The sequence below is a fragment of the Macaca thibetana genome, chromosome 10, assembly GCF_024542745.1.
Source record: "Macaca thibetana thibetana isolate TM-01 chromosome 10, ASM2454274v1, whole genome shotgun sequence".
NCBI classification, from domain to species: domain Eukaryota; kingdom Metazoa; phylum Chordata; class Mammalia; order Primates; family Cercopithecidae; genus Macaca; species Macaca thibetana.
Genome location: NC_065587.1, coordinates 24,362,366 through 24,388,002, shown reverse-complemented (window position 1 = coordinate 24,388,002; position 25,637 = coordinate 24,362,366). Strand labels below are relative to the sequence as shown.

The 25,637-nt window shown below is 48.1% G+C and overlaps 1 protein-coding gene across 8 annotated transcripts in view; it reads right to left on the bottom strand.

Annotated features, from left to right (window-relative positions):
* Window positions 1-2,629: 2,629 nt before the first annotated feature.
* Window positions 2,630-25,637, bottom strand: part of TPST2 (tyrosylprotein sulfotransferase 2) — a 63,727-nt gene continuing 40,719 nt past the window's right edge. Inside the window, exons 2-12 of one of the 8 annotated variants that reach the window (XR_007717190.1) lie at window positions 21,833-21,904; window positions 20,340-20,509; window positions 19,297-19,425; window positions 18,840-18,932; window positions 15,887-16,816; window positions 11,137-11,335; window positions 7,538-7,588; window positions 5,048-5,096; window positions 4,796-4,958; window positions 4,444-4,521; window positions 2,630-3,126 (exon numbers count right to left, since the gene is read on the bottom strand). Coding sequence is in view for 5 of the 8 variants with exons in the window: in XM_050745932.1 (XP_050601889.1) it covers window positions 10,912-11,335; window positions 15,887-16,816; window positions 18,840-18,932; window positions 19,297-19,337 (1,488 nt within the window). In the remaining 3 variants the exon portion in view is untranslated. Of the gene's footprint in view, window positions 3,127-4,443; window positions 4,522-4,795; window positions 4,959-5,047; window positions 5,097-7,537; window positions 7,589-10,777; window positions 11,336-15,886; window positions 16,817-18,839; window positions 18,933-19,296; window positions 19,426-20,339; window positions 20,510-21,832; window positions 21,905-25,637 lie in introns of those variants that run through there. The other 7 variants (XR_007717191.1, XR_007717192.1, XM_050745934.1 and 4 more) reach the window with 7 other exon arrangements.

Below are 25,637 nucleotides of genomic sequence, written 5' to 3'. Positions count from 1 at the left end.
AAACAAACAAACAAACAATCCTGCAGAACAATCTGTTAAATTACATTTTGGAATAACCTACTCAAAATGGTTTTTTCCATACATCTTTAAGATGATAATATTTATATGTTCAAAAATTTAAAGTCTGGAAGACTATGTACAAACAGAAAATGGTAGCATTACCTTTAGGGAAGAAAGGAGATATTGAGAGGAGGTACAAATAGAGCCCCTTGCCTTCTTACCATGAATTCTGATTGTCCCATGTTTTACAATATATTCATGTAGTACTCTAAACAAAATCTTTTCAGATCAAATCAGAGGAGATGAAATGAGAGTGGATTCTGAGCCTAGTTTTTTTCAGGGAACAAGACCCAGTGCTACCACTTGGGGGCTAGAGACAGAAATTTTATTTATTTTATTTTATTTATTTTATTTTTGAGATGGAGTCTTGCTCTGTTGCCCAGGCTGGAGTGCAATAGTGTGATCTTGGCTCACTGCAACCTCTGCCTCCTGGGTTCAAGCAATTCTCCTGCCTCAGACTCTCAAGTAGCTGCAACTACAGGCATGCACCACCACGTCCAGCTAATTTTTGTATTTTTGGTAGATGGAGTTTTGCCACATTGGCCAGGCTGGTCTCGAACTCCTGACCTCAGGTTATCTGCCCACCTTGGCCTCCCAAAGTGCTGGGATTACAAGCATGAGCCACCAGGCCCAGCCTCTTTATTTTCTTTCAGTGTTTTCCCAGGAAGCTCTCTGAATATCCAGGGTCTTCATGGATGGACTTCTCATAAAAGGTAATTCCTGGAACCAGACATAAATTTTTTTTTTGGTGTGTGTGGGGGAGGGGATGCACAGCTGTCACCAGATTCTCAAAGGGACAGTGTCACACTTAACAGAGCAAGGAGAGTAATCGGTGATTGGTGAATGATCATTTATCAGAGACTGTGTGTCAAAAATTTTAAAAATAATAAGTAACTGCTGAAGAAATGAACAAAAAGGGTCACACCTTCAAAAAAGCCTAATTACCATTCCAGAGCAGTCTCAAGACAAGGAGAGATAAGAGCTGCTTCACACTGAGGGCTTATCTGGTACCAAGGACCACCACCACCGTCATCCATTAGCCATCCCCAATAAAACCATGAAGTTCAGCCTGGACAGCATAGAAAGACCTCGTCTCTACAAAAAAAAAAAAAAGATAAAGTAAAAATAAAAATAAAAAGTAGCCAGGTGTGGTGGCACATGCCTGTAGTCCCAGCTACACAGGAGGCTAAGCTGGGAGGATCACTTGACCCTAGGAGACCGAGGCTGCAGTGAGCTATAATCACGCCACTGTACTCTAGCCTGAGTGACAGAGCGAGATTCTGTCTGAACACACACAGACACACATACACACAACGAACTTTTAACTTCCCCATTTTATAGATGAAGAGACAAAGTCTCAAGCCATACAGCCAGGAGGTCAGACTGACTCCAAAAACCCATGCTCCAAGCCACAATAAGTCACTGCCTTCCAAAAGCCTCATATTATCATGAGATATAAGGCAAGGAGGTATGGGCAAAACACCTTAACCCTTAAAGATACAAACTTATTGTAGGCCTAGTTCGTCCCTCAGCATTTGGTGACTGCTATAAAGGGTTAACTCAGCAGGCTTGAAGTATCCAAACCCAGCACATCTCAAAGAAAAAACTGGCCTTAATGGGCTCCTGAGAGATAACCTCTAAGTCCTTCGAATATCCTCCCAAATAGGGGTGTCTTTATATACCTCAGGCCTTGGGCCATACCAGGCCAGATAGTTTGTGCTCATAATGTGGTTTACGGTGGGGACCTTGGGCCATGCTGTATCATTTTGACCTCTGGAGCGGCTGGTGATTACATAACTAAAAAAGTCATGTGATTGCCCCATGTGACTGACATGCAATAAAAACCTAGACCCCAAGGCTAGGGTGAGCTTTCTGGCTGGTAATATTTAGTATGTGGTGTCACATATCATTGCTGGGAAAATTAAGCGTGTCTGTAAGACTCTACTGGGAGAGGACAACTGGAAGCTTGAGGCTGGTCTCTCCTGGACTCTGCCCTGTGCCCCTTTTTCTCTTGCTGATTTTATTTTGAGATGGCGTCTTGCTCTGTCACTCAGGCTGGAATAAAATGGCACGATCTCAGCTCACTGCAACCTCCACCTCCCAGGTTCAGGCGATTCTCCTGCCTCAGCCTCCTGAGTGGCTGGGATTACAGGTGCACGCCACCACACCCAGCTAATTTTTGTATTTTTAGTAGAGACGGAGTTTCACCGTGTTGGCCAGGCTGGTCTTGAACTCCTGACCTCAGGTGATCCTCCTGCCTCTGCCTCCCAAAGTGCTGTGATTGCAGGCATGAGCCACTGCGCCCAGCCTGTTTTGCTGATTCTAATGTGCATCCTTTTGCTGTAATAAACCATAACCATGAGGATAATAGCTCTTCTGAATTCTGAGTTCTAGCCAATCATCGATTCTGGGGGTGGCCTTGGGGATCCCAACACAAGAATTCGGCTGTGCCTTACATGCACCTATATTCCCCAGCTTTTTGCTCATCACAAATCTCCCTGACAAAATCCAGTATGGAAAGAAAGAAAAAAAAAACCCTATTCATTCAGTAAAGTAAGGCATAAACAAATGAGCCCCTGTTCACTTTATTCAAAGAGTATTTTTTTTTCTCTGTGAAACTAGGTAGAACTGAGGAGGAATCAAAGAAAGCCTCATATATTAAATTCTTAAATAGATTCTTTGAATTCAAAGTAAGGGTCAATAGGAGAGGCACAGTTTGTGGGCCTTGTCCCAGCAAACAAAGCCACCAAGGCAGTCCTGCAAATTAAGGAGGATGGCAAATCTTTCTCTTAAAAAAAAGTTCTTGAGGGGAAAAATATAAAATACCTAAGTTTCAAAAGCCGGACTACTTCCATACCCTTCGTTCTCTACCCTGGCGTGTCCAAAGAGAGAGAGTTTCAAGGTACATTTTCAATGATTCAGCTTTTGCAAACATATGCAAATACATTCCTCATCAGCAGTCCTGTTTTGGCGATTAATAGCAAGCAATATGCTTGGATTAGAGGTCCGATTTCCACTTAAATGCAGTTTCTTCTCTTCTTGGCAATGAAGTTCATTTGCAGAGATCTGAAAGGGGGGAAGACTGTGTTAGACTCAGAGTAACAATTCTGAAATAGATCATTTATATTTATACATGTGATTGCAGAACATACTGTCTTCATCCATTCGCATAAGCATGGAAGGTTTTACGGATGCATCCCAGATGGCCAGCGAGAGTTTAAATTTAAAAACGTTTCCTGGGTTCTTCCCCACATCTCATCTTGCATCCACTTGACCTCAAATATACACTTTTCTTATGGATACAGAGCAAACGACAGTGATTATGTGATAAATACTGATGAATTCTTGGAGGCAAGGGCAGGATTCATGTTAGTTCAAGACCAACTCTGTATCCAGGATCAGCTAAAGCGCCGTGTATATGGTATCTCATTTAAACAGTAAAACAAGTAACAAATCTGCCTTTGTCAATGAGAAGGTCCAGGAGTCTACTAATGATAGGGAGGAAAGCTGTTTTTCATGACAGGGTTCTTTTTTGGAATAGAACTATGGGATCTTGGGTGGGCGCAGTGGCTCATGCCTGTAATCCCAGCACTTTGGGAGGCTGAGGCAGGCAGATCACTTGAGACCAGGAGTTCGAGACCAGCCTGGCCAACATGGTGAAACCCCATCTCTACTAAAAATACAAAAATTAGCTGGGTGTGGTGGCGCACACTTGTAATCCCAGCTACTTGGAAGGCTGAGGCATGAGACTCACTTGAACCCCAGAAGGTGGAGATTGCAGTGAGCCGAGATCGTGCCACTGCAGTCCAGCCTGGGCAACAGGGTGAGACTGTCTCAAAAAAAAAAAAAAACCCAAAAAACAAAAACTCTGGGATCTTAGTGCAACTCAAGATGGGAACCCTGATAATGACAGAGACCTTGCAGATTGGAGCAAAGTAAATTGAAAGAAAAACTAAAACACATGCCAATTGTTTAAAAATAGATGAAGAGACTAAAAATAAGAGTCCAAGCTGGAAGCTGTGTTTCAATGTAAAATAACCTCTCTCGAGGTTTTCTTGAACCTGATCATAGAGGCTGGGGGACAGAAGGAAGCGAGCTCACTCATGCAGCCTTAACTCCAGTGCCCAAGTCCACAGCGAGGGCCCAGCACTTCACAGTTTCCAAGCACTCCCACCTGGGCCAGCTCACGCCATCTTATGGCCAACCTCAGAGGTGGGCAATGATGAATCCCCATTCTCCAGATGAAGAAAACAGGGGCTGAAGGAAGTTAAACCTGGAGTTCTTAAATCTTTGAATTGCCAAGTTCAAAAATTCCCTTTCCCCACCCCTTAGTAGAATATGGATGGATAAATGTGCACTTAAAATCATTCACTAGAAGCAAACCTGGGAGGAAGTCTGTCCCTTGATGGCTGTGTAGCCTTGGGCAAGTCAAAGCCCTTCTCTGTGCTTTGGTTTTCTCTTCTGTAAAATGGAATGATCATGTCATCTGCCTCCCAAGGATGCTGAGGGTTAAATGAGTAACACAGGACCAGTACCTGGCCCAATGGCCATGGGGGTTATTCTTAGAACATAACTGCTTGTGACTGTTATTAGAACATTAATTGCTGTGGCCCAACGCTGATGCTGTTTGTAGAAGCCAGACTGGCAGACAGCATTCTGTGCAGAAATGGTTCCGGAATCTCCCCGTCCCCCATCATAGGGGTCCTTCCTGCCCCGTCCCCAGTGTCAGACAAACCTTTTTCTGGTTGGTTCAGCGTTAATCCCTCTCCCTGTCCTTGATCCAGAGCTAGAAGACTAAGCCTTGATTCTATAAATAGCATCCCCAGTCTGTCACCATGGAAACCTCTGATGGGGCTGGGTCAGCCCACCCTAGTGGACATGACTCCCCCAGGGAGGCTCTGGAAGGACAGAAAAGTGGCTTTTCAGAAAAGTGGCTCTGGGGCCACCCAGAAGCAGCGGGAACCCCCAGTGAAGTCCACAGGCTTACCTGGAAATCACGAGCTTCCTAAGTGGGAGGAGGTGCTGTTCTGGTTCACCTGGAGAAAGACAATACACAGAGGAAGGGGTCACAGCCAGGTGGGGGATGCCTCACTGTCTTGAGGGTCACCCCTCAGCATCACTGAGGCATGCACATGCTTACTCATGGAGTATTTACTGTACATCTACTATGTGCCATGTGCTGGGATAGCATGGTGAGTGTGACAGACCCAAACCTAGGATCACAGAACTTACGTTCAAGTTGGAGAAAAAGCGTATTGAACATGCACAGATGCAAGATAATGTCAAACCCGCGCAATGTGACAGGCTGCTATGAGTGATCAGTATCTGTGCTATTTCAAAAACGGTGGCCAGGAAAGGACTCTACACGATGGCATTTCAGCTGTGGTGTAATAATAAGTATTTGGTCACTGTCCCCAGTTCCTGGCACACAGCTCCCCAAACCCTTGGAATCTCTGAAAGAATAAGGGTATCTTGGCTGGGTGCCGTGGCTCACACCTGTAATCCCAGAGCTTTGGCAGGCCGAGGTGGGTGGATCACTTGAGGTCAGGAGTTCGAGACCAGATTGGCCAACATGGAGAAACCCCTTCTCTACTAAAAATACAAAAATTAGCCGGGCATGGTGGCCAGTGCCCATAATCCCAGCTACTTGAGAGGCGGAGGCAGAAGAATGGCTTGAACCTGGGAGGCAGAGGCTGCAGTGAGCTGAGACTGCACCACTGCACTCCAGCCTGGGCAACAAGAGGAAAACTCCATCTCAAAAACAAAAAACAAAAAACAAACAAACAAAAAGGGTTAGGGCAGTTTATACTTCCCTGCAGTGTATGACGTATGCAAGATGTCTAGCTGACCTGGGACTGGTTTTTGTTGCTTTTAGGAACAAAATACGAAGGAACGGCATACCCCCACGCTCAGGAGGGCTGCCTTGCAGGTAAGTTGTGTCAAGCCTCTATTTCCAACCCTCATCTCCCTACTGTCCTCCACTGTGCACATAATGTCATTCTGGATGTCGTAAAAACTGGAAATGGTCTTGAAGAAGCTGTTTAGTAAATGGTAACACATGCATTCCACAGAACGCTACGTAGCTGTCCAAAATGGTGCCGGTGAAACTCAAAAGATAGGAAAATATTAAGAAAGCAAAACAAGGCAGCTTGAACATTAAAACGGTAATGAACATTCCTGTAAATCACATTGGGATAGAAACAAACAAAAATATAATTGCAACGAATGCAAAAGTGCATATGCATTCCAGAGGTTTCGGCCACCCTCCCCGCTTTCAGGTGTTCACGGTTCCCTCTGCTGGGAAGCCTTTTCTATCCAGAGCTTTGTGTGGCAGACCTAGTTTTAATCTTTCAGATATTGGCTTATGGGTGTTTTCCAATATCAGTGACCAATTCTGATTATCTGGATACCAACTGGGCGTTCAACAATTCAGTTCAGTTCTGACACCGACTCCCAGACTTAGTTAGCATCAGCTGCCATAGATTAAGGGCTCAGTTCCCAAACTGCCCTACTTTAGATGCCAGCTGCAATGGGGCGCGCAGGCTATCCACACTTCTTCCCAGCCAACTACAGATCTGGAGGTTCCCACAACCCCCACTCTGGTTTGATAATTCACTAGAACAGCTCAAAGGACACAGGAGCACACTTTACTAACTGCTACCTGTTTATTATAAATAATACAACTCAAGCTTGGGCAACATGCCAAAACCCCGTCTCTACAAAAAAAAAAACACAAAAATTAACCGGGCATGGTGGTGTGTGTCTGTAGTCCCAGCTACCTGGGAGGCTGAGGTGGGAGGATTGCTTGAACCCAGAAGGAGGCTGCAGCGTGCCATGATCACACCACTGCATTCCAGTCTCAAAAAAAAAAAAAAAAAAAAAAAAAAGGAAAGAAAAGAAAGAAAGCCCAAGAAAAAAGTCCCCACAAAGTCCCTCCAACTGCATTCAAGCCAGAAGATGTAGTGAAAGGCTGCTCCCTGACAGAAGGGCCACTGAGATGTGGCCCCAGCCGGATCAGTGCTTAGAGACCCTCTAGTCCAGCCCACATCACCACAGCACCCCCCACTTTTTTTTTTCTTGAGATGGAGTCTCGCTCTGTTGCCCAGGCTAGAGAGTGCAGTGGCGTGATCTCAGCTCACTGCAACCTCTGCCTCCTGGCTTCAAGCGATTCTCCTGCCTTAGCCTCCCGAGTAGCTGAGATTACAGGTGTGTGCCACCACGCCTGGATAATTTTTGTATTTTTAGTAGAGATGGGGTTTCACCATGTTGGTCAGGCTGGTCTTGAACTCCTGACCTTGTGATCCACCTGCCTCAGCCTCCCAAAGTGGTGGGATTACAGGCAGCCAGCCCGCATCCCCGTTTTTAAAATGGGAAAACCATTAACCAGAGTAGAGAAGTGACACATCCAAGGGTATACAGCCAGCTGGAGGTATAGCTGAGAAAGACAGAATTCGGAATTCTCCTTGGGGTTGCTAACCTGAAAATATCCTTTCAGATTGGCTGGTGTTTTATAGTCCCCTTTCAAGACCTAAGGAAGAGAAAAAGAAGTATCACTACTATGAAAATGACCAAAAAATAAAATTTTGTCATTCCCAGCACATCTAGTCATCCACCCATCCACCTCACCATCAACCCATCCATCCCTCCATCCATCAAACATTGATTAAGCTCCTCTTCTTCCAGGCATTATTCTATGTATTGTGTCTGGCTGACACAATGTTAACCAATAATTGAAATTCCTGTTTCCCTAGAGCTACCGTTCTAGAGGAGGCACCAGATGAACACACAAGAAACAATAAACACAAATAAACAAGGACATAGCAAACCATGGGAACTGTTGTGAAGAAAGTACAGTCAAGAGGTGTGATTAGGAGTAACCAGGGGGCTTCTTTTGAGTGGATGGTCAAGAAGGGACTCATGTCAGGTGCAGTGACTCACGCCTGTAATCCCAGCACTGCTGGAGGCCAAGGCAGGAGGATCACCTGAGTCTAGGAGTTTGAGACCAGCCTGGGAAACACAGCAAAACCCCATCTCTACAAAAATTAAAAATTAGCTGGGCGTGGTGGCATGCACTTATAGTCCCAGCTACTCTGGAGCTACTGCAGCCTTGGTTGCAGGATTGGTTGAGCCCGGGAGGTTGAGGCTGCAGTGAAGCATGATCACATTACTCCACTCCAGCCTGAGTGACAGAGCGAGACCCTGTCTCTAAGAAAATATAAATAAAAATAAAAAGGGCCTCTTGAAATAGATAACCTTTGAGTTGAGACCCAAAGGACAAGGAAAAATAGGTAGGCTGAGCTCAGAAGAAAAAGCCCTCCAGGCAGAGGCAACAGAGCAAAGGCCCTGAAGTTAGAACCAGAACATTTCAGGCCTTTCCGCTAGTAGTCATGTTTAAAAATAAAATGAAACAAGGGAAATTAATTCTAATAATATCTTTTATTTAATTTGATATAGCTTTTTTTTTTTTTTTTTTTGAGACAGAGTCTCACTCCTATAGCCCAGGCTGGAGTGCAGTAGTGCAATCACGGCTCACTGCAGCCTCCACTTCCCAGCCTCAGGTGATTCTCCCACCTCAGCCTCCTGAGTAGCTGTGACTACAGGCACGCACCACCATGTCCAGCTAATTTTCTGTATTTTTAGTAGAGATGAGGTTTCACCGTGTTACCCAGGATGGTCTCAAACTCCTAGGCTCAAGCCATCTGCCTGCCTTGGCCTCCAAAAGTGCTAGGATTATAGACATGAGCCATCATGTCCAGCCTATCTAATATATGAACATCTCAATATGTAATTTACATAAAAGTGACTAATGAGAAACATTACATACTTGTTTTTTTGTCCTAAGTCTTCAAAATCTAGTGTGTATTTTACACTAACAGTACCTCTCACTTTGGACTAGCCTCCCTTTACAGGATCAGTGGCCACACATGGCTAGTGGCTACCATATGGGCAGTGCCGGCAGAGACGATTTCATCAGCATAGATGTCCTTTTAGCCACTGCGTTTACTGAGTCCCAGGATCCATTATTGGAACACACAGGGTCCACAGCACACACAGAAGCACACAGGCATGCATGCACACTCACAGGGCTTAGTGAGAGGACTTATCTTCGCAGTAACAGCCAAGCTATGGCAAAAACTAAACCAGGGATCTAGCACTTGCCAAGACGTGTTGGCCGCCCCAGGCAAGAAACCTCTTGGGATGAAAGTGAGAGACAGCTTCTATTTTAAATAAACAAACACAAAAAGCTCCAAACAGTTGATGTTAACCACCAGTGCTCATGAAAATTATTTATGTTTTATAAAATACATAAAGTCAGGCCTTACTCTAGGAACTTCTGACCCCTAGCTTGGGGCAAGCCAGAGGCAGCCAGCCACCTTTTAAGGAGACCCCAGAGGAGCCACTGCTGGGCCCTTGGCTGAGAACGGTGAAGTAAGCAACACCCCAGCCCACTACTGCAGTGTCCCCAGCCGGTCCTCGCCTCTGCTTCTGAGAAGCACCTGGGGCTGGATTGTGAGATCACTACCACCTTCTTTTTAATCCAGTTAATTAATTTTTTATTATGATAATACATGTACAACCCATAGGTAGATAAAAGTATGTAAAACACGTAAGTAGGCTTTAAAGATTACTATTATGAAGGAATAATAACAAAATAAAAATCAATAATAATATTTATAATAAAAAAAACAAACCACATCTGGGTTGCAGCCATTCACCTGTCAGTGTTGGCTGGGTACGTACATTGAATCTCTGAGTATTTCCGTAAATAGATGTCTGCAAAATCAACTAATGTCAAGAGGAAGAGGAACTCACGAGACCCACAGACAAAGCTTACCCTTCAATTACAAGGGCACAGCCCCCAAAGTTCAGTGTTAGTAAATTCTCTTTGTTAAAGAGAGATGAGCGAGTGTTGGAGAGGCAGGCGCTAATGACTTACTAGCACCAAACAGAAACTTTCTCATTGAGCCAACTGAAGGGTTACGGAACTAAGAGACGATTAACTTTTTTCCATTGTGATTCAATACAAGAACTGTTCACTTCCTAAAATCAGCACATGCTCAGAAATGCTGAGCTTAGCTTAAAGACTCTGGGTCTTAATGATGTAAGGGCTCTGAAAGCTCTTCCTCAGGCCTCGGTCCCATTTTCAAATATTTGCCTATAAGGAAGTTAGAACACAGCACTTCAAGTAAACTAGAAGCTGTAACGGCAATGTATACATAAGGCCATCAACGTGCTAACTGTTCTTTTACCCAGTGGGTATTAGCCTACTTTAACACTTCAAAAGCATTTTGTCAGTCACTGGAGGCTCACACCTGTAATCTCAGCACTTTGGGAGAGTGAAGCAGGGGGATCCCTTACGGTCAGGAGTTCTAGACCAGCCTGGGCAACACAGCGAGACCCCGCCTTTATAAAAAATAAAATTAGCTGTGCATGATGGTGTGCACCTGTAGTCCTAGCTACTCAGGAGCCTGGGGTGAAAGGATGGCTTAAGCCCAGAAGTATGGGGCTGCAGTAGCTATAACTGCACCAATGCACCCAGCTTGGGCAACAGAGCAAGACCATGTCTCAAACAAAACAACACAAAACAAAAAAAGTCATTTCCCTTCACCACCTTAACCAAGGATAATTTTAAACGTAATGTAAACAGCCCCAAACTCACATTTGTCTGAGAAATCAACATTCAACCTTATCAGGCAAGAAAGGGACCAATATCTTATTTATTTATATCCCCTCTCAACAAAGACTTGAGGTGCTTTACAAACAGATAAACAAATAGCCAGGGAAATAGGGGTAAAAGTGTAAATAAAATTAGAGAAATAAGATGAAATTAGTGTACAAGCTGGCCTGCTGTTAGAGTATGAGAGATAGGCTACCAGTTGACTTTGAGCTTCCCTGTAGCCCAAGCAAAACGGAAATCCAAGCAATCATGCAGTTCACTGTGTCCATCAGATAGAAACAAATCAGATGACCAGGAATCGAGAGACTGAACATTTCCTCAGGTGGCTGGAGCTTCCACATCTGCAAAAACCCCAGATCCCCAAGAGCACACTTCCGCAAGTACAGGTGCACACTCACCCGCTGTGTGTTATTGACGACAATGGGGTCAGGGTTGCCGTAGTTGGGGGGGTTTGCGTAAGGGTCATAGCCGAGCTGAGCCAGCATGGGGGCGATCTGGGCCATGTCCCGCACCACATCCCCAGGGATGTGGCCAGTCCACTTGGAGAGTGCTTCCAGGTTAACAGGCTTGATGACCTGGTCCGTGGACCGCTCAATCCTGGGGAGAGAGAAGAGGCTGGAGAGGGCAGGGCAGACCCAGATGGTGCCTGAGCGGGTTCCCTGCTCAGCCACACTGGGGCAGCAGGAAAGACTGGAGAAACTTGGCCTCTACCTAGCTCTGCCCCATCAACTGTGAGACAGCAGGTGAGTCATTTTTGCCTCCTCATACCTCCTCTGTACAATGGGAACACAGCATGCAGTGAGAAGTCAGAAGAAAGTACCAGCAGTATACACCATGGGTACATACATTCTGCTTTCTTGACTTCTCCAGCTTAAAAAATAACAACAGTTTAGGTCAGGCACAATGGCTCGCACCTGTGATCCCAGCACTTCAGGAGGCCAAGGCAGAAGGATCGCTTGAGCTCAGGAGTTTGACACCAACTTGGGCAACATGGTGAAACCCCATTACAAAAATAAGCTGGGCATGGTAACAAGTGCCTGTAGTCCCAGCTGCTCAGGAGGCTGAGATGGGAGAATTGCTTGGGCCCGGGAGGTTGAGGAAGCAGTGAGCCTGAGCTGTGATTGTACCACTGCACTCCAGACTGGGCAACAGAGCAAGACCCTGTCTCAAAAAAAAAAAAATTTTGTCCCTAAAAAAAGTAATAAAACACTAATGATAAAGCTAAAAGCCAATGTGTTCATCACTGCCAGTCCATCAGCTTCCTACAGGTACTCAGCCTTTGCACTGTGGAGCACACCACTCTCGGTAACCTTTTCCTGTAGGGTGGTTAAGAGCAGACCAGGGAGCCAGACTGCCTGGGTTCAAATGCCAGCTGTTCCCCAGCTGTGTGGCCTTGGGAAAGTTACTTCACCTCTCTGAGCCTCAATTTCCTCTTCTGTAATTGGCAGTGATAACAGTACCTACCTCACTGGGGTGCTCTGAAGAGTAAATGAGTTAATACAAAGAAAGTGCTTAGAAAAGCATGGGCACATTCTAAGTTCTTTTTTCTTTTTTGAGACGGAGTCTCACTGTATTGCCCAGGCTGGAGTGCAGTGGCACGATCTCGGCTCACTGCAACCTCTGCCTCCTGGGTTCAAATGATTCTCCTGCCTCAGTCTCCCAAGTAGCTGGAACTACAGGCGTGCACCACCATGCCCAGTTAATTTCTGTATTTTTAGTATAGACGGGGTTTCACCATGTTGGCCAGGTTGGTCTCAAACTCCTGACCTCAAGTGATCTGCCCACCTCAGCCTCCCAAAGTGCTGGGATTCCAGACATGAGCCACTGTGCCCAGTCAACACATTGTAAATTCTTAATAAGGGTTAGCATGCTGTCTCGTGCTTGCTCTTTCTCTCTCTCTCTCTCACACACACACACGTCTGCAGCTGTAAAACAAATACACTATAGTTTTTTCCGCCACTCAATATCCCATTCTTTTTGCCAGCTGCGTAGCCTTCCTCCATCACTTATTTTTCCATTCCCCTAAAGACAGACATTTTGGTTGTTTCCAACTTTTTGCTGCTACCATGGAATAACCATCATCTTCAACCTGCTTCCTAAACTCTTCCCAAGCCACCGGAATGACGTGGATCTTACCAATTATAACTCAGGGGCCTGACAGGATGAATGGTGGGGAACCCCCAGGATCAAGGGCCTAGTTCTAAATGCTTTCATCCCAACTAAGAGGTGACTTGGGAAAGAAGAACAGAATGAGGCAGCAAAAGGAAGACCAGACTGGGCATGAGGTGAAGAGAATGGGGGAAGGTGAAAGGGTGTGGACTGGTGGGTAGAACACAGATTCAGAGGCTGCAAACCTGGATTTAAATCTTAACGCTATCCAATATGTCAAAAATCTTGAGTATGTGCATGGCTTTTGCAAAAATCCTTGTGTCTCTAGGACTTTATGGCACAGAAATGAGGGGGACACATCCCAGAACATGAATGAGGGCAATGCTTGATACACATCAGTAAAACTGGAAATAAATGAAGTGTCCAACAATAGGGAATGTGAAGTTGAATATGGCAATCCCTGTAGCAGCCTGTTGCACAGCTATTCAAAATGATGCTGCAGGCCAGGCGCGGTGGCTCACGCCTGTAATCCCAGCACTTGGGGAGGCCGAGGCAGGCAGATCACCTGAGGTCTGGAGTTCGAGACCAGCCTGGTCAACATGGCAAAACCCCATCTCTACTAAAAATATAAAAATTAGCAGGGTGTGGTGGCGGGTGCCTGTAATCCCAGCTATTCTGGAGGCTGAGGCAGGGAGAACTGCTTGAACCCGGGAGGTGGAGGTTGCAGTGAGCTGAGATCACGCCACTACATTCCAGCCTGGGTGACAGAGTGAGACTCTGTGATGACAACAACAACAACAAATGCTGCTGCCGAAGAGTGCTGGCTACCACTGGCAAGGGCTCCCATACCACCATGGAAAAAGGCTACAGAGGAGTATGTTTCATTGGACTCCAGTTTCATCAATAGGCCCTGAAAATGGTGCAGCAGGCCATGCATGAAGATCTGGGTGGTGAGATCACGGCTTGTTTCTCCTTTCTTTTTTTTTTTTTTTTTTTTTGAGACGGAGTCTCGCTCTGTCGCCCAGGCTGGAGTGCAGTGGCCGGATCTCAGCTCACTGCAAGCTCCGCCTCCCGGGTTTATGCCATTCTCCTGCCTCAGCCTCCCGAGTAGCTGGGACTACAGGCGCCCGCCACCTCGCCCGGCTAGTTTTTTGTATTTTTAGTACAGACGGGGTTTCACCATGTTAGCCAGGATGGTCTCGATCTCCTGACCTTGTGATCCGCCCGTCTCGGCCTCCCAAAGTGCTGGGATTACAGGCTTGAGCCACCGCGCCCGGCCTCTCCTTTCTTCTTTGGTGTATCTTTTCTAATTTTCTACAGTAAAGATGTATTACTTTGGTAACCTAATATTTTTGTCATAATAATTTATAAAATCCTAGCTCCAGCATCAACTGGCTGGGGTACCTGGCATGTAGGAACTTCATTGCAAGGGGAGAGCAGCTGCGAGACTCTAGCTCTGCTCTGGGTCTGGCAGGGGCCCAGCAGGACCAGCCATGGGGAAGAACCATCCTTTGGCTGAGCTCTCAGGATATCCAGAGCCTGATCAGGATGGGAAAGCGCAGAGACTACATACTCTGCTCCAGCATTGTTCAAAGTGCTCTGGGTCTCAGGATAGGGACAGCAGCTTTTCCAATGGAAGAAGGCAGGGAGGAAGGGACAGAGGGAGGAAGGAAAGGAAAGGATGAGAGGGAGTGAAGGGGAGGATGGGAGGAGTTCTGGACATGGAGAGTTTAAGAACACAATAGGTCAGGCACCTGTAATCCCAGCACTTGGGAGGTCAAGACAGGAGGATGGCTTGAGCTTAGGAGTTGGAGACCAGCCTGGAAGACTTACTGAGATCTCATCTCTACTAGAAAAAAAAAATGAGCTAGGTGTGGAGGTGCTCGCCTGTAGTCCCAACTACTCAGAAGACTGAGGCGGGAGATAGCTTGAGCCCAAAAGGCCGAGGCTGCAGTGAGCTGGGATCGTGCCGCTGCACTCCAGCCTGGGCAACAGAATAAAACCCTGTCTCAAAAAAACAAAAACAAAAAAACCCCCAAAAAATAGACCTGGGTTCCAATCCCAGCACCATGCTTTGTTAGCTGTGTAGCCTGAGGCCAGTAACTGCTCCTCTGTGAGATTCAGTTTTTCGGTCTATGAAATGGGGCTAAGAGGTGTTCCTATGTCTTCAGGTTGGTGTAAGGATTAAAGGAGATAAACTTATTGGGGGCTTAACCCAATACTTGCCATACAGTAGGCACTCATTAAATGACAATGGTGAGGATGATGAGTAGTCCATCAATAACAGCAGGACCAACACTAAAATAGTAATAATAGCACCTAACATGTATTAACCTATTTGATGCCCACAGGTATCTATAAAGTGGGAAAATTATATTTCCATGTTACAGATGAAGCAATGGAAGCACAGGGGTTGAGTCGCTTGCCCAGGGTCACACAGCTAGGAAGTGGCAGAGCTGAGGTTTGAACCCAGACATCCTTGTACCGGAACCTGAGCTCTTAGCCTTTACCCATTATTGCCTTACTACAAAGCATATTCAAAGTTTGCAGATTCCAGGCTGGGCATGGTGGCTCATGCCTGTAAACCCAGGACTCTGGGAGGCTGAGGTGGAAGGATTGCTTGAGGCCAGGAGTTTGAGACCAGCCTGGGCAACATGGCAAAACCCCATCTCTACCAAAAATACAAAAATTAGCCCAGCTTGGTGACGCATGCCTGTAGTCCCAGCTACTCAGGAAGATGAGGTGGGATCACTTGAACAGGGAGGTGGAGGCTGTAGTGAGCTGACTGCACCACTGCACTCCAGCCGGGCAACAGACCAAGACAGGGTCTCAAAAAACAAACAGCCCACGAAGTCTGCAGATTCTCTCAGAAAGGAGAGGGGTCATTGTCATTTTTTGGGATAATGAAACAGAGGCTCAGAGAGAGATAGTGACTTGCCCAAGGCCACACAGCTCAGGAGAGGCAGTGCTGATTTTCTCGCCTGGTGCCTCTGACTCCAGGGCCGGAGTCTGAGTGGAAGCATCAGGGGCTCCACTCACTTGGACAGGGAGACACCACCCGGCTTGCCAATGAGGTCTTCATGGTGGAGGACAGCGTCGCTCCAGGCGATGCCAAGGAAGTCAAGGATAAGCTTGAGTGAGCGCCTGGGGTGCAGCACCAGCTGCTCGTAGTACACAGGCAGGCACTTGTCCTTGCCCACCTCCATGCACTGGGCGTACATCACCTCGATGGCCTTGTTCCACTTGGTGAGGCAGTCGCGGTAGCTGCTGAGGTCGAAGCCCGCGATGGTGACTTTGCGCGTGATCATGGAGTGCACGGAGGCTCGGCCATCCCGCACCATCAGCAGGAATTTGGAGTTGGGGAACAGTCGCGACAAGTAGACCGAGGACTTGAGCGTAAATGGGTCCTTGTTGCAGAGCACGCGGGCCGGCTCTCCGTGCTTGGCAATCACCTCCAGGATGAAGGCCTGCATGGCGGCGTCCAGCACCTCATCCGTCACCCCCGCCTCGTCCAGCCGCAGCTTCTCACGGCCAGACTTGGACCAGGCCTGGCGCATGGCCAGCACGCGCGGGATGATGCGGGTCTCCTCGCCGCAGCGCACCTCGGGGTGGGCGTCCAGCATGGCGCGCATCAACGTGGTGCCACTGCGTGGCACGCCGCCCACGAAGATGAGCGGCATGGCCTTGCCGTAGCGGTATTCCACGTGGTTGGTGCCCACCATCACCAGCTCCTCCTGCTCCGGCCGCATGGCCCCCCGGGGGCTCCGCAGGCCCGCCAGCACCGCCCGGCACTCTAGCACCTGCTGCCCCAGCTGAACCGCCAGCACTAGGACCAGGGCACAGCCAGCTGCCAGCAGCACCCTCCGCACCGACAGGCGCATGCTGGGCCGGAGGCGGGGCAGGCCCGGCCTGAGGACCCGCTTCTGGGGCTTCAGCGACAGGTTAGCTGGCAGCCCGCCAGGCTCACATCTGGGGAAAGAGGGGGACATGCATAGTCAGGAAGGTCTATAAGCTGTGAGCTCTCCAGTAACTGCGAAGCCCTATAACTGCAAACTGCTGACATGAATGCAGAGGGCAACTTTCATAAACACTAGCTGTGTGCCTGGCACCCTACTGGGCACTTTAAAAAATTTTTTTGTTTTTTTAAAGAGACGGGGGTCTCACCATGTTGCCCAGGCTGCTCTTGAATTCGTGGGCTTGGGTGATCCTCCTACCTCCTCCTACCTCCTACCCAAAGTGATGAGATTACTGGCATGAGCCATCCGGTCTTTTTTTTTTTTTTTTTAATGCTGGAGTGCACTGAGTGGTGAGATCACAGCTCACTGCGGCCTCGGACTCCTGGGCTCAAGCAGTCCTCTGCCTCAGCCTCCCAAGTACCTGGGACTACAGGCACACACCACCACACCTGGCTAATTTTTAGAAACAGGGTCTCGCTTCAAGCAATCCTTCCACCTCGGCCTTCCAAAGTGCTGGGATTACAGGGGTGAGACACAGTGTCCAGCCACTTTACCTATCTTAACTCATGGGATCTTCCAACAACCTTAGGAAGGGAGGTACTGTTATCAGCCCAAGGGATGCTACAGCCTGGCAGCCTAAGTTCAAATCCTTCTCTCCACTTCCTAGCTGTGGGACCTTGGCAGGTTCCTTAATCCCTCAGCTGTTTCATTGGATCAATGGAGACAGTGATCATTATTATAAAATTTACTATCAAAATATATAATGTCAGATTCCAGCAGGTCTGCTCTATGAGGGCAGGGAGTTTTGCTGGTTTTGTTCACTGCTGTACCCCTCAACTCTTAGCACAGTGCCCGACACCTAGTAGTTGCTCAATAAATATTTCTGGAATGCGCCTTGAGAGGCTACTTGAGAGGCTGAGATGGGAGGATCACTTGAGCCTGGGAAGTCAAGGCTGCAGTAAGCTATGATTGGGCCACCGTACTCCAACCTAGGCCACAGAGCAAGACCCTGTCTCAAAATGAGCAGAGCCTGAATGAGCCGAGCCTGGCACAGATTAAGTGCTATGAAATCATCATTGTAGAGAGAAGAAACTAAGGTACAGAAAAGTTGCTCGGTTGCCCAGCTGGGAAGCAGCCAAACCAGGGTCCACGGTTCCAACCCAGACCAGCCAGCTCTGCTTTAAATCACCACTCTGCCTCCAAGGAAAACATTTTTTCAGGAGAAGGCTGAGCATATCCTGGTCTACACTTCTTCCAGGATCATCATTCCATCATTTATTCTTCATTCACTAAAGTGCCAGGCACTGTGTTTGGTGCTGGAAACAGGACAATGGACAAGACAGCCAGGACTCTGACCTCAAGGAGCTTAGGTCCCAGCAGGAGAAGCAGATAATACACAAGGTATGGACAAACTGTGATAACTGTTTCAAAGAAATGAACAGGACACTGTGAGAGGAACCAAGGAGGGGAAGGAGGAAGGTAGTCAGGGGAGGCTTCCTGAAGGAGGTGGTATCCAAGCCAAGACCAGGATGAGAAGGAGCCGGCCATGTCTTTGCATGTGGGGAGGGTGTTACAAGCAGAGAGAACAGAGAGTGCAAAGGCCCTCAGATGAGAAAGAGTGTGAGGTCTTCAAGAACTTGAGGCTGAGAGTGGCGGCTCACACCTGTAATCTCAGCATTTTGGAAGGCCAAAGTGGGAAGATCACTTCAGGCCAGGAGCTTGAGACCAGCCTGGGCAACTTAGTGAGACCTTGTCTCTGTGGGCATGGTAGTGCCTGCCTGCAGTCCTGGCTACTTGAGAGGCTGAGATAGGAGGATCACTTGAGCCTGGGAAGTCAAGGCTGCAGTGAGCTATGACTGGGCCACTGCACTCCAACCTAGGCAACAGAGCAAGACCCTGTCTCAAAAAAATTTAAAAAAAAAAAAAAAAGGAAAAAAAAAAAAACTGAGAAGAGGCTGCTGGGGCTAGAGGGGGAGAGGGAAAGATGGGGCAAGGCCAGGCAGGTCCTCAGGAACAAGGGAAGGAGCTGGACTCACTCTATAGACAGCCCCTGAGGGGTGAGGATGGAGATCAGGAGGCCATGCAGGAGGCTCCTGCCCGTGTCCTGGGTAGGCTCAGGGGTGCTGGACCTTTAAGGATGATTGGGGAAGGAAGGGAGAGGACAACTTAGGACAGAATGCTGCTCCTGAGCCTGGGCTCCTCGCTCCTCCCAGGAGTTGCTGATAAAGAAGATCAGACTTCAGTGGCAATTTTTCAGGTAAGGGCTCATTTTAAAAAGCGAGGCCACACCCTCTGTCACATCCCTCAGTGACAGATCCGCCTTCCTTCCCAGATCACCCCCCAAATCCCCTGATTTTGCAACCTGAGCCCAATGCAGACGGTGCAGACCCTGGCCCTGGAGGGACACTCAGCCCATCTCAGATTGCCCCAGCCGTTCTCTGCCTCACCCTTGCTGTGTTTCCGAGGCTTAGTTTCCCTGACTGCCCCTCTTACCTCTTTCCAGAAGCAAAGTGAGGGCTGAAGTCTCTGGTCATTCAAGGAGTCAGGTAAGCCGGGTTCAAATCCCAGCTCTGCCACTTCCTGGCTGAATGAGCCTGGGCAAGGGACTCCTCTGAGCCTCATCTAGAAAATGGGCCTAAGAGTGTCAACCTCAAAGGGCTGTTATGAGTAGTAAGCAACCCTCAATATGGAAAATATTTAAGGAGGTGCCCAGCACATAGGGAGCAATGGAAAGAATAATAGCAATTTCTTTTCTTTTCTTTCTTTTTTTTTTTTTTTTTTTTTTTCTGTAGAGAAAGAGTCTCACTCTGTGACCCAGGCTGGTCTCAAACTACTGGCCTCAAGTGATCCTCCCACCTCAGCCTCACAAAATGATGGGATTACAGGCATGAGCTACCCCATCTGGCCCAAGAAGATTAGTGAATTCTACCATAATCATTGGTTATTTACTTATTCCAACATGTAATGGGCACCCGCTATGTGCTGGGAACCTCAGCCTCCCAAGTCTACTCTTACTATGGACGTGTGCCTGAGAGACTGATGGGTTCTACCTGCCTAGGTGAGGGAAGGCCTCCTGCAGGAGGTAGCCTTCATGCAGAATTTTGAGCAGTGGGTAGGAAACAGGCAGGTGGAGAAGGGAAAGAAGGACGTTCCCAGCAAAGGGAATAGCCAGTGCAGAGCCACAGGCAGGAAAGGACGCAGCATGATTGGGGAACTGAGAGTGACTTAGTGAATGGAGGGTCTGGTGGAAGCCCGTGGGAAGACAGCACGCCTCTTTGGATGTGAGGTTCCACCCAAAACCACCCAAGGACCCAGTCTGCGGCTGGGCCTATCCACCTGCAAGGGCTTGGGCTGCCTGGGCCCTCTCAGGCTATAGCAGGTAGAAAATAACCATCAAAGGGGAGGGAACACAGTCTCAGGCCTGGGATGGAAACTGCTAAGAGACTAGGGCTTCCTGGCCGTGTGGCTTGGGAGAGTCACTTCCCCCATCTTAGCCACAGTCTCTTCAGCTGCAAAATCAGGGTGGATCCACTGACCTCAGAGGCTGCTGTGGAAATGTGAGAAGCAGCTGACAAAGCAGAGATGGATCTCAGGCTGGGGTCACCGGCCTCTCTGTGCCTTGGTTAATTTCCTTCTCTTCAGAAAAACGTGCTGATGAAGTTCTGCTGAAGAGGGTGGGGCTTCATGTGTACCCTCGATTCAGGGTCTGCAATGGGGAAAGCTATTTCAGGGCTACTTCCTGGGGGGAGGCAGGCTGAACAGGACATGAAGCCATTCAGAAATTCCTGCAATGACCCCTTCTCTTCATCAGAAGCTCAGTGAAATTCTCCCGAGACCTGTGACTAGAATTCTGTCAGTTATTAGGATTTCAGTGACAGCGTCCCCACCTTGGCTAATTTTTTTTTGTATTTTTAGTAGAGTTGGGGTTTCACCATGTTAGCCAGGTTGGTCTCGAACTCCTGACCTCAGGTGATCTGCCCGCCTCGGCCTCCCAAAGTGCTGGGATTACAGGTGTGAGCCAATGCACCCGGCCAGCTTCAGCATTTTATGTTCAGCAAAGGTGTTTGCATTTATGGAGCATAAACTCTGCTAAAGCATTTTCCCTGCAATATCTAAGCTCAAAGAGATGAAGCAGCTTGTCCAAGGTTGCACGGCCAGAGTGGCAGTCCTTGATCAGACCAGGCCAAGGCTGAAGAAAAGAGCTCAAAGCAGGCAAGGCAGAAGTGAGCAGAAGATAGCGACGACCTGCAGGACGGCTTAAAAAGAAAAAGCAGGGTGACTTGGGACACAGAAAGCAGCCTGGAACCCACAAAGCAGAAAGTATAGCTTCCTGGTTACCCAGAGCTAGGGATCCCACTCTGGGAGGAGCTAGAGGGCCCAGCCCAGGGAACTAGGCCTGCCCGACCCCCTCATCACACTGCTGGACCCTGGCAAGGGAGGCGTCCTGGCATCCTCTTGAGGATGATGGGTGAGGGCTTCCAACTTGGAGTACTACACTGCCAGGTTCAAATCTCGCTTCTGCCACTTGCCAGCTGGTGATCTGGACAAAAGATATCACTTCTCTGAGCTTCTATTTTCTTCTCCAAAAAAGGAATAATAATACCCTTTTCTCAAGGAAGCTATTCGGAAGGCCAGGGAACTCCTGTGGGGTGCTGAGAAAGCATACCCAAAACACTAATGTCAGCAGAACGGGACACAAGAGGGTCTGGGTTCTGGCTATGCCTTGCATCTGCTCCGTGACACTGGGCAAGTCCCACGCCCACTTCGAGACTCAGCCTTCTCTCTCCTATCCCCTGGAGAATCGTCTTCCTAAGAGACAAAGATGCTCGTCTCTCTATGGTGCTTGCTGGGATGCAGCTTTTTCTAGTACCAGATTTCCAACCTGCTGGCTGAATAGAAAGGTGAAAACCAGCCGAGGGAGCTTGCCCAGGTGCCCAATCATGGAGGCTGGGGGCACGGAGGGGACTTTTGGAGGGTGATCTCAGGAGGGGCCAGGACTCCAGCGGAAATTCCTTCTGGGTGTACTTACCTCCTGTGGGCACTCTCATCTCTGGGCTCCAGCTCTTGTGCCTGTGTGCCAAGGCTGTCTGCTGGCAGAGCCCTGGAGAGGCAAAGGAGATATTGCATCAGGGATGGGCACCGTGGAGAGGGGCCAAGTCCCTGGCCCCTTCAAAGAGGCAGAGTGAGGGTTTAGGATCTCAAGAACACCAGACAGTGACATTTGGGAGAAGGACTCTGGAATGCAGGGGAGGCCGCTTCAGCTCAAGATACAACAGCTGGAGTCTCAACTTACCTGCTCCTACAGGGAATGAACTGGCTCACTTCTCAGGCAGAGAGATGTGAGGTGAAGTCTGAGCTAAGGCATTGCTGCCTTAGGGAGCCCCTGGCTTATGCCAACCAGGCCTCTCCCCTCCTCTTGGCCTAGGGACCTTGGACTCCAGGAAAAGTAAATATTAACAATAAGCAACCACCACCACCACGACACACCACTATTGCCACCTGAGATGGCTGGGTATGGCTGATCAGGTTGTGGACTGCACAATTCCAAATGGTGCCATGTGCCCAGCCTACAGTGAATATGCTGCCTCCTGGAATTGAACACAACATCCTACTATCACCACCTAACACTGACCAAATGCCTACCACGCAAATACCTGTGTCATTCAAACCCCAATAAAAGGAAAGTGTGATGATCCCAATTTTACAGATGAGAAAGCACGACACCAAGAGGAAGAGCAACTTACCCAAGGAATGGGTGAAAAGAGTTTCACCATCCAGACCTTCCTAACACTTAATCTCCCGTGTTACAGGAACGAGGCTGTGTCCATGATGAGTCCTGGCATGTAGCCAGAATCAGGCCAAAGTGGAATCATTGTAGCTTTAGGACAGGGTGTGTATATATATATATATATATATGTGTGTGTGTGTGTGTGTGTGTGGGCACACACACACACATATGTATGTGTGTATATATTTATACACACACACACACACATATGTGTGTATATGTGTGTGTGTGTATATATATCTTACCACTTAGGGTAGAGAATATTTTTAGTCCAATTCATACCTTTCCCCATTTTACAGATGGGACAACTGAGGCCCACAAGGAGAAATCACTTTACAGACTCACATACTGAGTCTGAAGCTAAACCTCCCGCCTGTCAGTCCTGTTTCAGGAGGTAGGGGTGATTTGGAATGCAGCTCTGGAGTTGGCCAACTCCTTGACTATATACATCCCTCCTCTGGGACTTCTCCTATTCTGTAAACAGGAGGTTTTAACCAGGGTAACAACACTTTGAAATCTCAGCTTTTTAAATCTCAGCCAGGCTTTGCATGGTGGCTCATGCCTGTGATCCCAGCACTTTGGAAGGCAGAGGCAGAAGGATCGCTTGAGCCCAGGAGTTCGAGACCCAGCCTCGGCAACAGGGGGAGACCCAGTCTCTACAAAAAATAAAAAATTATCCAGGTGATGGTACACGCCTATAGCCCCAGCTACTTGGGAGGCTGAGATGGGAGGATTGCTTAAGCCCAGGAGGTCAAGGTTGCAGCAAGCTGTGATTGTGCCACTGCACTACAGTCTGGGCAACAGAGCAAGACCATGTCTCAAAAAAAAAAAAAAAGAAAACAAACAAGCAAACAAACTCAGCTTTTATTATTTATGCCATGATGGCAATAAACAGGCTGCAGGCTGTTGACTCTGTTTCTTGGTCCTCCATTCCTTCCTATTCACTCACTCCTTTTCTCCATACCATTTTCCTATTCCTGAAATATCAGGCCAATGAGGACATCTAAACCCAGATGGAAAAGGGAACCAAGGTGTAACCACAGCAACCAGACCCCCCCCAGCAGGCCACCCCCAAACTACAGACACTCAAGCCCCGGCAATCCTGGAACATGGGCGGCCAATGATGTGAGGCCTGCTCTCTTGGCATAAATAAAACCAATTAGGAAGCAGGCGCTGGAAGCTCTTCCAGAGGCAGGATGGCTCGCCCAGCTGCCCTCAGACAGCTCTTGAAATGCCAGCGAGCCCAAGAGGCCTGCCAGCCAGGCAGCTCCCACGGCCCGTGAGCCCAGCCATCCCCCTCCAGGGAACACAGGCCCTTTCAGAGCAACGGGACAGGGCTGTCAGTCACTTGGAGCTGTGTATCCAACATGTAGCTCCCAGCCACACATAACTATTTAAACTCACCTTAGGTAACATTAAATACAATTAATAATCCAGCTTCCCATCTGCACTAGCCACACTACAAGTGCCCAGAAGCCACACGTGACCAGTGGCTACTGTACCGGACAGTGCACATTTAGGAGGGGGCGGGCAAATGATGGCCCAATCCAACCCAGGGCCTGTTTTCAAAGCACCCTTGAACTAAGAATGGTTTGTAAGTTTTATCAAGGGAAGAGGGTGAAAGGAGGAGGAAGAGGAGAGAGAGGAGGAGGAGCAACAGCAACAGAAACCACATAAACACCACAAAATTGGAAACATTTACTATCTGGACATTTATAGAAATTTGCTGACCTCTGCACAGAACATTCTCATCACGGCCGAGTGTTCTGCTGGGCAGTGCTAATTAGAGGGCAAATGAGAGGGAGGGGTGGGAGTCAAAGAGCTCTCCTTTTTTTTGTTGTTGCTTTTGTGGTTGCTGTTGAGAGGGGGTCTCATTCTGTCCAGCCCAGACTGGAGTGCAGTGGCATGATCTTGGCTCACTGCAGCCTTGACTTCCTTGGGCTCAGGCGATCCTCCCATATCAGCCTCCCAAATATCCAGGACTATAGGTGCATGCCACCGTGCCTGGCTAATATTTGTATTTTTGTGTAGAGATGGGGTCCCGCTATGTTGCCCAGGCTGGTCTCAAACTCCTGAGCTCAAGCGATCCTCTTGCCTGTGCCTCTCACAGTGCTGGGACTTCACGTGTGGGGCCGCTGCACCCAGCCCCTCCTTTTTTTGCAGGAGGAATGTATTAAATACACAGCACCCCTGTGTATTTAACACCAAAGCAAGGGTTTTCCATGCCCTACCTGGTTTCATCCTCACATGAGCCCCATCAGACAGGTGGTGCCATGTTCTCCATTTTAAGCTAAGAAAGTCCCATGTGGGTGCAGGGTGAACACGACTCTACCACAAAGCAAAATCGCCAACAAATAGAAACCACACTTAAGAAAAAAGCCAAGAAGGAAATAAGACTCAACTGCTACCAGGTAACCAGGCATGGGGTGGTGCACGCCTGTAGTCCCAGCTACTCTGGAGGCCAAGGTGGGGGGATTGCTTGAGCCCAGGAGGTTGAGGCTGCAGTGAGCTAGGATCAAGCCATTGCACTCCAGCTTAGATGACAGAGTGAGACTGCCTTAAAACAGACAAACAAACAAAAAACATTGCTACCAGGGGTGGTATTCGGATGGTAGGTGATATTTTTCTCCTAAAAACATAACTTGATGGTGTCATCTTATTGTCTTTCCACATGATAAAATAATAAAGCGACTAGTATTTTTTGAATTGTACACCATACATGTTATGGGCCCAGACTGCTTGGGTTCAAAATCCTGCTGCACCGGCTACTGGCTGAAGGACCTTGGCAAGTCACTTAGCCTCTCTGACACTTGGTTTTCTCATCTGTAAAATGGGGATGATAATACAGGTCAAGTAGCCCTAATGCAGAATTTCAAAATATGAAATGCTCCAAAATCCAAAACTTGTGGAGTGCCGACATGATGCTCACAGAAAACGCTCATCAGGTGTGGGCATGGTGGTTCACACCTGTAATCCCAGCACTTTCGGAAGCCGAGGTGGGAGAATCACTTAAGCTCAGGAGTTCAAGACCAGCCTGGGCTATTAA